The sequence below is a fragment of a genome, unplaced genomic scaffold (assembly GCF_019419815.1).
Source record: "Pyrus x bretschneideri cultivar Hongxiangsu unplaced genomic scaffold, Pyrus_bretschneideri_v1 Contig15, whole genome shotgun sequence".
Classification (NCBI taxonomy): Eukaryota; Viridiplantae; Streptophyta; class Magnoliopsida; order Rosales; family Rosaceae; genus Pyrus; species Pyrus x bretschneideri.
In genome coordinates this window covers 104,751-117,809 of record NW_025999446.1, presented here as the reverse complement: position 1 = coordinate 117,809, position 13,059 = coordinate 104,751, and the positions used below count along the sequence as shown (strand labels likewise).

Sequence of the window (13,059 nt, the reverse complement as noted above, 5' to 3'; positions counted from 1 at the left end):
CTCTTAAAATAATATAATAATTTTGAACCGTCATCCTTCTCTTTAATAATAATAATAATAATAATAATAAAGGGCTTATTATATTAGCTCCCACAAATTGTTGAATAAACTCCACATACTTAATACACCCCACTTTGCTTTTTCAATGAAAAATTATCTTAATACACCCCACATACTTCCCCATAATACCCTCACACCTCACATTCTCAATACACACATTACATTTTCTACATGCACCACATATTTTCTATATAGCCCACATTTCTCAAATCTTATAAAACTTTTAATTTGGACAAAAAATGCCGACTGGAATTTTGACAAAAAATGCCCTCGTGTTTCATTCGTCAAAAATATTTTTTTCTCAATCAATATGTTTGTAGTTTCATTGGTTAGGGTTTTGTTCAACAATGGAGGGTCGGAGGGATTTTGATAGTTGAAAAAGATAAATAATATGTTAAAAGTGATTTGGAGTGTATTTAGAAATTTTTTTTTTTTAAAACATACTAAGGTCAAAATTGCCATTGCATAGTAGGATAAATAAATCATTTAATATTAAATTTTAATGTGTGGTGCATTCAACATTTTGTAGGATGTTAATATAAAAAGCCTAATAATTTTTCTTTAACAAAAACTTACAATTTCGATGAATGATATGAGTGGCTATTCCTTTGACATAAACGTCATTGAATTTTGAGTTTTGATGGCCTAATAATATAAGATAGCTTAAGAAAGATATTGATTGATTTCTCATTGACTAAAATGAAATAATTCATAGCCAAAATAGTAATATACTTTTAGCTAAACAATGTAAGTAGTGAATAATTCAGAAATTTTATGTATACAAGCTTGGTGTAGTGTTTTTGGCCAAGTTTTTTTTTGTTGATGGTCAAGTTTTAGTGAACTTTGAGTGAAGTGGATGAATTTGGATGAAACAGGTTTGCAACAGAGGAGAACAACAAAAAATGATTGTTGATTTTTGGTACAACAATAACAGCAAAAAAACTTATCCTATTAAGTAAAATTGACTGTATAAATCTTAAAAAAACACTCGTACTCTCAACCTTCTTCAACTACTAGTTGGGTTAATCTAGTCTTATAAATAGATTGTTTGATCCTTGGCATTAAATAAATCCACTCTTAGGTATGAATATAGGAAAAAATATTGGTTATGACCAGAACGGATGAGTGACAAATTTATATTTTAGGCTATAATATTAATAATTAAAGTACATGTGCTTGCATAGGGTATCCCTTTCTAATTAGCCTGGACACGTCAAGAATACCTTGAAGATTCTACCTATAACAAAGTAGAGAATAGAAAAGAAAGGCCTAGAAAGTGAACTAGATAAGATGATAAGCTTTATGACTCATCACCACCAATCTCAAGCCGAGAAACTTTACCTTCCCCAAAGATATTGCACGTACAACTAGAAGATTCTCGTCGGATTATTTTTGTAAGAATCTTGAAAATTTTCTAATTATATCCATTTATTGTGAATTGTACAACTAGTTTTCGTCATGTACTATTTATATTTAATTTTAAATAAAATAATTTATAATGAATTCTGATCACATTATGTACGATAAACGAATATCATTTGAGGATCCCCAAGATCTTCACAAAAAGGATTCGACGAGGATCCTCACTCAACTAGTATACTACCAGACATGCCTATTAAGGGAAAGGGTTCCTTTTTTATTCAAAAATGGGAATTAGTTATGAGATTTACTCCACGTTGAACTTCAACGAATTGAACCGGTTATTCTGTAAGTTTCGATTCATACATTCTTGCAAAAATTCAATTCAATCCGAAATCATTTGCCTATATAATTAACATAATGAAATTTCAATGTTTTCTTAGAACAAAGTTTCGTCAATTTCTTTGAACTCAACTCAATTAGATGCCTCGAATATTTCCGATTTGGCTAATATTATGCAATGATGATCTATGAGCTGAAACTTAAAAAATAGACTATTCGGATTGTGACATCCCACATCGCCCAGGGGAGTGATCCTTATATGTATATTCCCATCTCTACCTAGCACGAGGCCTTTTGGGAGCTCACTGGCTTCGGGTTCCATTAGAACTCCGAAGTTAAGTGAGTAGCGCGCGAGAGCAATCCCAGGAGTGACCCACTGGGAAGTTCTCGTGTGAGTTCCCAGAAACAAAACCGTGAGGGCGTGGTCGGGGCCCAGAGCGGACAATATCGTACTACAGTGGTGGAGCGAGCCAGGGAAGTGATCCGCCCGGGACGGGGATGTGACAATTTGGTATCAGAGCTTAACCTTGGCCGTGGTGTGCCGACGAGAACGTCGGGCCCCTAAGGGGGGTGGATTGTGACATCCCACATCGCCCAGGGAAGTGATCCTTATATGTATATTTCCATCTCTACCTAGCACGAAGGCTTTTGGGAGCTCACTGGCTTCGGGTTCTATTGGAACTCCGAAGTTAAGCGAGTAGTGTGCGAGAGCAATCCCAGGATGGGTGACCCACTGGGAAGTTCTCGTGTGAGTTCCTAGAAACAAAACCGTGAGGGCGTGATCGGGGCCCAGAGCGGACAATATCGTACTACGGTGGTGGAGCGAGCTCGGGAAGTGATCCGCCCCTGACGGGGATGTGACACGAATCCTGATGTGGGACCCACAACTAATCCCCATTTTTATAAAAAAAAAAAAATATATATAGGGATTGCTCATTAAAGGCCTTCTACTACCATATATATGTGCATATTTTTCGATTTGTTCTCCAAACTTATATGTAAATGTCAATTTTTTATTTGAACTTTAATTTTAGCTGATAACCCCCTGAACTTTTATAATTGTCCAATATTGACCTTTAACTTTAGCTGATATTCCCCTGCACCAAATTTTTAAAAAATACATCCAATTTTTTATCCATCTTAGTCACGCGGACAACATATTTTAGTCGATTATTCTTTTGAATTTTTATAATTAACTAATTTTTTCATAAATTTTAATTTTAGCCAATTACTTTTCTGAATTTTTATAAATAGCCAATCTTTCTTCTGGCTTCAGGTTTTAAATCTTTCATCCATCCAATTTTTTCAATTTTTTTTTTTTGCCTTTATACTCAGGATGTTCGGAGGGGTCGGGGGAGTTAGGATGTGGTTTTTTAATTTCAACCACTTTAACCTTTTTTTCCTATTCCGAAGGAGACTTATTTATACCCATTTCTAGGGCTTGCTTTGCTCGGATGTTATTGCCTTTGCACTTCCCCAGAGCCTCCGGTAGCACAGCCAAGACAGCGATGGGTTTTCTGCCCCTGCGGGGGTGGAGCGACAGAAGTTTTGAGAATTCAAGAGAAGGTCACGGCACCACAACCTATATTCCCGATGCTATTCCTTGCTCTATTCCTCTTTCTCAACAGGTACTGGCGGATGTGCGGTGCCCCTAATCCGAGGAGGGGGCTCAGCGGGAAGAGTTTGGTAGTTGGGACCCAAATTTTTTATGTCCTTACCTGCAAAACTTTCCAGCACACATGCCTTCATCCAATTGATGGAACCCTACTTTATTTCTTTTTTTTTTTTGGGGAAAACACCCTACTTTATATATATATATATATATATATATATATAGTTAGATAAGCTAATTCTAATTCCCGTAATTGATCTTTTTTATCTTCTTGCCTGATTTTATGTAGTTTACTTCAACTACGCACATAAATTTTTAGGTAAAGTACAAAAAATTACCTTAATTATTGGTGTCACGATATTTTCATACCTCATTTTTTAAAAATTGACAATGTCATACCTCATCTTTAAAATTTGTGTCAATGTTATACCTTCCGTTAACTTTGCCGTTTATTTTTCAGTTAAATGCTGACGTGACTTGATTTGAACCCATTTTCTATTAAAAAATTATTAAAAACTAAAAAAAAATCATTTAATAATTTTTAAATATTAAAATAATAATAAATAAAAAACCCCTCACGTCCCCTTTCCCCAACCCCCCCCCCCGGGTCTCTCTCTTCTCCCCCATCTTCATCTTCTTTCTCTTCCAACAACCCAGAAAAAAGAAGAAGAAAAAAAAAACCAATTTATCTTCCCCTCCCCCCACTCGCGATTTTCCCCGACCCCCCTTCCTTTCTTCCCCCTTTCGTCTTCCCTAAACCCGCACCCACCCTCGCACTCACTACAGCAACCCAAAAAAAAAAAACCCAGGAAAAAACCCAGTTCGTCTGTCCCGCCCCCCCCACCCAACCTGCAGAAGAAGAAGAAGAGAGAAAAGGGGAAAAAAAAAAAAAAAAAAAGGAACCCAGTTCGTCCTTCCCACCCCCACCCCTCCCCCCCCCCCCCGGGGCACCCACCCTCTTCCCTCCACACCCATTCCCCCCATTTTCTCCGTGCCCAGGTTCTTAACCTTCGAAATCGGCCTGGCGAAGGTTTCCCGATTCCATCTCAACGGGATCTGGGTTTTTTTTTTTTTTTTTGGGGTTGCAGGTAGTGGGTGCGAGGTTGGGTGCAGAGAGTGGGTGCGAAGGTGGGGAGGTTAGGTGCGGGGAGAAGAGGGGGTGAGGAGCGGGGAAGACAAATTGGTTTTTTTTTTTTCCTCTTCTTTTTTCTGGGTTGCAGTTGCAGGAAGGGGGAAGAAGATGAAGATGGGGAGAAGAGAGAGAAGGGGGGAAAGGGGACGAACTGAGTGTTGGTTTTTTTCAATTTTTTTAATTTTTTATATATAACTTTTATTTATTATTTTAATATTTAAAAAATATTAAATGATTTTTTTTAGTTTTTAATAATTTTTTAATAGAAAATGGACCCCAGATCAAGCCACATCAGCATTTAATTGAGAAATTCACGGCAAGCTAACGAAAGGTATAACATTAGCACAAATTCTAAAGATGAGGTATGTCATTGTCAATTTTAAAAGATGAAGTATGAAAGTATCGTGACACTAATAGTTGAGGTAGTTTTTTGTACTTTATCCTAAATTTTTTGTATATAAATATAGGACTTTGAATCCTATGAAATTCTCAAATAAGAAGAAGATGTTATAGTTTTAACAAGTTACACGCCATTTTGATGTTTACCGGTACTAGCTTTTAGGCAAAATTTTAATATTACTACATATTAACATTTATATATACAGATGAATAGCGATTATGACACAATCGACACTTCCAGTTCGGTTTTTTGACACACGATAAATGTATAAAAATAATAAAACACACATGCCTAATTCAACATATCTAACAAGCTAGACACATAGTAAATAATAAATATCCCTATTGGCCATGTGTCTCTATAGCATCCACAACTTTTGTTATTTCTCTATTTCTTGCAATGGATCAAATATGACATGTGATTTCTTTTTATGAAGACGGAATGATCAACATTGTTTCTTTGGAAACCATTCGATCTTCGTCATAACCAAACTTCATATCTCGAACCAAGTCCGAGGAGACTGCTGGATGCGTCAACATGAAAAAGGACCATATTTCTCATTCAATATGGTGTATATTTTCTTTATGTTGAAGGCTACCCCCATTGAATCAGATTCTTCTGTAACCAGCCCTTTATAGCTACATCAAACCAGTTCATCATCCATTGTTCTTGGACGCTGGCTTTGCTTCAGATGACTCATGACACTCATTACAATCTCATCCATATACTAGGATAGAATTGAGAGTTCTGGTACTATCTACAGTATCTCATAAAAATAGACGTGTGAAAATCATTATTTGTATAGGGTGTGATATTCACACCCTTTTAATTTTCGGCCGTTGGATCAAATGAATTGAAGAAAATCAATAGATATAAATCAACAAAAGATGTGTGAGAAGTAAAAAATGATGTGTGGATAGCACACCCCTATTCGTATTCCTAAGATGAGTCGGAAAACTCTAAGTAATATCCACAATGTCTGTTGATAGAATTGTTTTAGTTATAATCCATTGTGATCACCAAAAATATTGAATAGCTACTTTCCTGCCCAACAATCTAATGTCATACAAAAAAAAAAAACTTACAAATAACATTACATTATTACATCAAAACATCACTATAACTATAAACTCAATGCATAAGTCATTCTCAAGGCGCGAAACTTGCCTGGCTAGTTCCGGACACTTCAGTCTGGATAGGCCCGTTTCATGTGCACATCTTCCCTTCAATCTAATCCCGAATTTAGTTAATGTGTATCGCACCTAGGAGTCCCCCACCGATGCATCGTTATCATGCATGGTGTCTGTACGTCACTTCAACTGTCAACAATTGTAATATGCTAGGGCATGCATTCAATAGATTTAGCCATCTAGGGTAATGGAAGCGCCATGTGGCACACGACGAAGACTTCGATCGGTACATGATTAAGCTTGTTAATCAGATATTGAGCTCCGTAGAAGTACACACGACTCTGGCATTCCCTGTACTTATCCTATAACTTGGGTAATTAATGCTTGCCAGGCAAGGTTGGAACAACTTTGGAGCCTTTCTATAACGTATGAATTAATATAACATTTGATTTTTTTTTTTTTGACAAAAAATATCGTTAGCTAGTTTGTGGGAGAGTCATGATTTTTTAATAATGAAGTCATGATTTTAATAAAAAAATAACTTTATTGGAGCATTTTGTTCAGCACATGGTAGACTTGTCGATTCTTGTTAATATATGCCAACAACTTCAATGATTGTTGAAGGTGGCAATCGGATAATTATGGAGTAATGTTGAAGATTGACAATGTTTGTCAACTAAAATATTTTATCAAGTATTTAGTGTGCACAATAGAGTTGCACACAAGAAGAAAGAAGGGAAAGAGAAGGATGATAAAAAAAAAAAAAAAAATAGAAGAAGCAAGAGGAGAAGTTTGTAATTTAGTTTGTCCTAACTGTTTATAGGGTCAAATACAATACACAAATATACATGGAGTTTTTTAAGTTGTTGAGATCACATACAACCAGTGACCCATGCTGTCTTCGCCACTGGCGCTAACGGGTTAAATTGTTACTTGTTAGTAAGAGGGAGATCGGTAGAAAAAACTCGCATCATGATATATAAATATGATTCTTTTTTGTCATTGCACTGTGGTATAATTGTCAAACGACCCTATATTTTTTTATTGATAGTTTCTGAAATTTAGGTTTGTGTTTCGAGTGCATGAGCAAAATGCCATCTTCATGTCGCCATATATGCCGATGCCATAAAGCCTGTAAAAACATATGAAGTTTCTTTCTGCAAGTTGTGACATATTTTTCTCACATCTTTTGCTACAAGTAAGCTGGACTACGTAGAAAAAAAAATAATAATAATAATGAAAAAAGTTTGAAAACTTTGAGTTTTAACGATAAAGATAAAATAAAGAGTAAAGTGAATAGTACTAGAATTGACTTTTTAATATAAAAATGTGGCCGAAATGAAGATTTGTTAAAATAATCAAAATTAAATAACAATGACATATTGATCGAATATTAATGAGGTTATCGATTAGATTTTGATGACATTTTAATAAAATTTTGAAAAATAATTATTTCAATGATTGAGATTTGTGTTTTAATCATTTCAGCTAATTTCACGTTTAATTTTGACCAACAATATCCATATGAAACATACCATTACCCAATAACTCCAGTTCTAATCAGAAGTCAACCATGAGGATAATCCCCAATTGGATAAACTAATACTACCAATTGGATTAGTTGCTTGAGGTCAGGTACATGTCAAAGTGTTATCCAGAGACAAGCATGCCGTTGCTACATGATCAGGAGTCATATCAGCCATGATTAAAGTTGGCTTTTGGTTTTTGTTGAAACTACACACATATATTTGTGAAAAATCATCCACAAAACACCATGCTAAACATATTCCTTAGGTGGTAATTACCTTTTTTCTCTACTCAATATCAATATTAGTGTAATTTGGTGTTCACGTTATAGAATTCACCAATTGTATATCTTCATTTTTTGGTGAGTGAGATACGCACATAATTATATATTCTCGCTTCTGCTCATGGCAATGTGATTTTCAAATTTGTCATCCTTCCACATTTATGTTTTTTTCGTTTCATGTTTGATGTTTCCTACTTCTCTTGTGCTACGTGAAGTTTTTAAGTCAGAATGAACGGACCATGTGACCATATAATTAAACCCACAAAAGAGTGAGAGACTGTAAAGTTGAAAGAGTGATGTGTTTCGTGTTTTTGAGACTTCAACGATACCACCACGTGATCTGTTCGTCCTGACTTAAGAATATTCATTACAAACAAACAACAACAACAAAGCTTTATCCCACTAGGTGGATTTGGTTTTGTATGAATTCTAGAATGCCACTGCGCACTATTTTGCATCAAGTTTTCCGTTAGCTTCATATATTTTCTTATGTCTTTTTCCAAGTCTTCCCAGATCTTCCTTTATCCCTTTTGACTTCAGTCTTTGTCTCATAATCGCATCTTCTAATTGAAACCTCTATAGGTCTTAAGCTCAGGTATCTAAATATTTTTTCGCTTCTAAGAACACACGGGCCACCTCGTTAATGCCAACTAAATGAGAGAACCATCACACTCCAAGCCTTATCACACATGATAGAAATCTATTGTCCTAAAACAACATATGCTCGCCAGTCAGTCCTGCATAAAACGCAAAGCTCCATCGCATACAAAAACAAACCTGTCACAATTTCCATCACATTTCTCACCCAAACCAACAAAATGCTGCCAATCTTCTTCCCTCCACACAAAGATTTTGATAATCCCTTACCAATATAAATACCACAACACCCCTCCACAATCCACTCACCACTCTCCACCTAATTCCCATCGACTTCAATCCTCCCCCAAAAATTTAACAGTCAAACATGGTCGGCACCACCATCCTCGACGCTCTCAACGTCCGGGTCGTTGGCTCCGGCGACAAGTACGTCGTCTTCGCCCACGGCTCCGGCACCGACCAGTCGGCCTGGCAGCTCATTCTCCAGTACTTCACGCCATACTACCGCGTCATTCTCTACGACCTCGTCTGCGCCGGCAGCGTCAACCCGGACTATTTCGACTTCCGCCGCTACACCACCCTCGACGCCTACGTCGACGACCTCCTCAACATTCTCGATGCCCTCGGCGTCAACCGCTGCGCCTATGTTGGCCACTCCGTCTCTGCGATGATCGGCATCCTAGCCTCCATCCGCCGCCCCGAACTCTTCTCCAAGCTCGTACTCATCGGCGCTTCCCCGAGGTAAAATTAAAATTCGCACATTTTCTCAAAAGCTAGAAATTTCTTCAAATTGTTAATACCCAATTGGATATTTCATCCGAATTGAAGAACCCAATTGTTTAATTTTTTTTTTATTTAGGTTTCTGAATGATCGAGATTACCATGGAGGATTCGAGCACGAGGAGATTGAGAAGGTCTTTTCGGCAATGGAGGCCAATTACGAGGCATGGGTCAACGGCTTCGCGCCGCTGGCAGTTGGGGCCGACGTCCCGACAGCGGTTCGAGAATTCAGCCGCACCCTGTTCAACATGCGACCCGACATCTCGCTTTTCGTCTCTCGGACCGTGTTCAACAGCGATCTGAGGGGTGTTTTGGGGCTGGTCCGAGTACCGTGCTGGATAATCCAGACGGCGAGGGACGTGTCCGTGCCGGCATCGGTGGCTAACTACCTGAGGGACCACCTGGGCGGTCGGAACACGGTGGTGATTCTGGAGACGGAAGGGCACTTGCCCCATCTGAGCGCCCCGGGTATGCTGGCTCGGAAGCTTCGCCACGCCCTCGCGTCGTAGGTGGGGCCGGCCGGAGGGGAGGACTAGCTGCGAGGCGAAGTTTTTTTCACTCCGACGGGAATAGCACAGGAGATGAGAAATTTTATTTTTTAAATTATTAACTTTTTATCACACATATTTTACTATTTGTATAATGATACGTGAAATATTATTCCGTGTAACGTGTACCGATCAATCGCATTGAAAAATCTTTTCTGCTGGACGGGTGCAAGGGGGCGAGGTAATTCGCATGGAGATAGCGACACGTGGTCCAATACCTGTGGACATTAGTTCTTTTGGAGCGAAACTAGCTTTGGAAGGATAAGAATCTCCACGTGAATATCACGTGATGACGTAGCCCTCTTTTGTCAATTGGCGATGGCCCAATTCTCCTCCTTTTCTTCTTCCATTGTTCTTGTGCTTTACGATATTTCTTCTTTGGGTTGGAATCTTTGCTTTAATTCTGCAATTGTACTCGACTTCTTATATCCAGTTTTTTCCTTTTCACTTTTAAAAATATGTTCTCTTTGCTCCAAAATATGATTGTGTTTCTTCTTGAGGAATATGATTGGTTAACGGAAAGATATTGTCGACATGATTGAGAGTAACAATTTGCGAAAGAAATTTGTAGCTGAAGTGGTTATGCACTTCAAATTCCAAAGATTTCTCATTTCCCTAGTTTCATTTGTATAAGAAGAACGAAGACAAGTGAAATATTGATACAATAAGTAATTAGATCTATCTACCTAAATTATACATGATAACTAGAGATTATGAGGAAGGTTATCCGCCACCATTATTTTTTTCCTCTTAAACACGAATCAACTGACAATGTGAAGCAAGTCCTTACAAGATCGAATGGAGCTATAGAGAAGATGATACGATGAGCATCGAATTGTGCGTATCTATTCTTCATATACAAAATTCGTTCCAATGAAGCTAATAATGGGAAGAAAGAACACAATTTCATTGCGGGGGACTTGTAGTTTAGCAGCTTAAGATCATTCATTCTAACACTCGATGTTCCGAATTCATTTCTCCTCTCCCAATTTTTCTTGTATCAAAATAATAACCCAACCCGTCTTGTTCGTATCCTGTTAATATTCTTAGGCTAGTTTTTCCTTTTGGGCTTTTATTTGTAATTATTCATGTGTAAGAGCATCACTTGTAGTCAGAGCCCAGTCTTGGAGTTTCCACAGACAAATTAACCCAGTCCATGGGGTGTGGTTGTGAAAGCCATCTAATTGTTGCGTTACCCTGTTGGGTTTACTAATTATTTTTTCTTTTATTTTTTCATTAAGAACGATAGATACACACGCTTTTTAGCATCTCACGTACTTTCAATGGTTGCTTCATTTGATTTATTCCCTCCAATGATTTTAAACAAGAGGGGTGTATGATAAGCTCAAAAGGATGTGTGAAAATTAGTTCTCATTTCATTTTGGGATCATTTGGGATTGGACAATGATCTCTTTCAATTCAACCAATCGGATGATCGAAAATTGAGAAGGGTGTCTGAGAAGCAAAAATGAGTGTATGACAGCACGACCCAAAAAATATGGTCAATACAAGGAATCTAACCAATATATTTCAGTAATGAAAATTGTTGTTTGCATATAAAAAAACTGATTTTGAATTACTTAAGATGTAACACCATTTTGTTCATGTCACTTAGTACAACAATTTAGTAGAATTCATCTTTACTTTGTAAGTGAGAGGTTTTAGGTTCGATTCTCGTCAAATGCGAATTTGAACCACATTATTGTTTGCCCCTTGTGATGCTAAGCTCATCTTTTCTCTGTTAGTGTATATAATATCGTTTATTAAAAAAAACACCGTTTTGTTCATTTGTCAATAAAAATAAGATGACTTTGTATCTGAAACTATTATAACATAAGATATTATCGAAAAATTAGATGGTCGCCTGCCCAAAATTTAGCAATATTTCACGGCTTTAACCAAGCTTTTTTTTATTTTTTATTTTACCCCCGCAGATCAAATTTGATTACGCATTTGACAATTGAACGATGTAACTTGTATGTGCAAAGTTAATGGGAAGCTTAGAGGAGTAACCAAAGTCAACTAATTAACCTACTAATCATGATTAACATATACTAATACAGAATAGCTTGTCGAAAGCAGAATAAAACACAAGTTAATTATGATCTTATAAGCTGAAGCTTTTGTGTGGTCAAAATTGGGTGCCAAGAGTTTCCAAAAAAAAAAAGGGTGCCAAAAGTGGAGAGAATTTGTAATGGGGTCCGGGACGTAGCGCGTAAGGTCATTTGTTATTATACAAGTTGAAGAATTTTTTTTTAAATGTTCATATACTCATATAATGACATATTACGTATATGCCTGTATTCCTAATACACTTAAAATTTTCTCAACAGAATCCCATTTGATCCCAATTTTTTAAAGAGTGGGTGGGTAGAAATAGCAAAGTAGAGGGCACAGATCCTCACACCCTCGGATGACTCGAGCAAGACCTGGTCAGTTTCGAACCACCCATGAGCCCAGTGATGCAAACAAATAAACCACCAAAAAAAAAAAAAAGGAACGTCACACCCAATTTTCTCAAAAATGCTGGTCCAACTTAATTATTTTTGGGTATGAAAACGAAATTGGAAATTATGATTAGTTAGGCTGCATGGAACCGGATCCCCTCCAGATTTATAGGAATTGAGTCCAAGAATCAAATGATTCGGACCATTAAAATTTGATTCAACGGCTATAAATAGAAGGTCCCTTTAAAATTATAATAATTGTAACCGTTGGATTAAATTTCAATGGTCCAGATCATTTGATTCTTAAATTCAATTCTTTTGAATCCGGAAGAGACCCGATTCCTAACTGCACGGAGATGGACGACTTAGTGAAGTGATGTGAAAGCTTCTTCGTCGCAAGGAACCGAACGTGCAAGCAAATGGTGATGTAACGGAACAAGTTGGCTTCTCCTTGAGCTCATGTTTTAGGTCAAATTTTCAATGTACCAGTAATATGGCACAGTACATCAACTGTCATATTACAACTAGTTGAATTTTTTTTTTCTTTCAAATATCTATGTCGACTTGTATAGTTTCCTATAATTTAGGATTCCCTAGTTTAGAATGGATCCCATGTAATGTGGAAGAAAACTCTTTGTAATCTCCTGTAATTATTTTTTCCTATTTGATTAGGATTAATATTATATATTATACATTTTCATGAGAATAATAAACATATCATTCAAAACATTCTCTTCTTCCCAGCAACAGAGTCTAGGTAAAAAAAAAAGGCTACGCGCTATGCGCAGAACACAACTTAAATCACGCACCAGTTGTGCTATGCTGTAGAACCAGCGAGCGTC

At 37.1% G+C, this 13,059-nt stretch overlaps 1 protein-coding gene across 1 annotated transcript; it reads left to right on the top strand.

The window, feature by feature from the left end:
* Window positions 1-8,809: 8,809 nt before the first annotated feature.
* Window positions 8,810-9,930, top strand: LOC103945269 (strigolactone esterase RMS3). Its single transcript, XM_009355815.3, has 2 exons — window positions 8,810-9,183; window positions 9,302-9,930. Exons 1-2 carry the CDS (start codon window positions 8,810-8,812, stop codon window positions 9,729-9,731), a joined length of 804 nt encoding a protein of 267 aa, XP_009354090.1. The 3' UTR covers window positions 9,732-9,930.
* The last annotated feature ends 3,129 nt before the right edge of the window (window positions 9,931-13,059 follow it).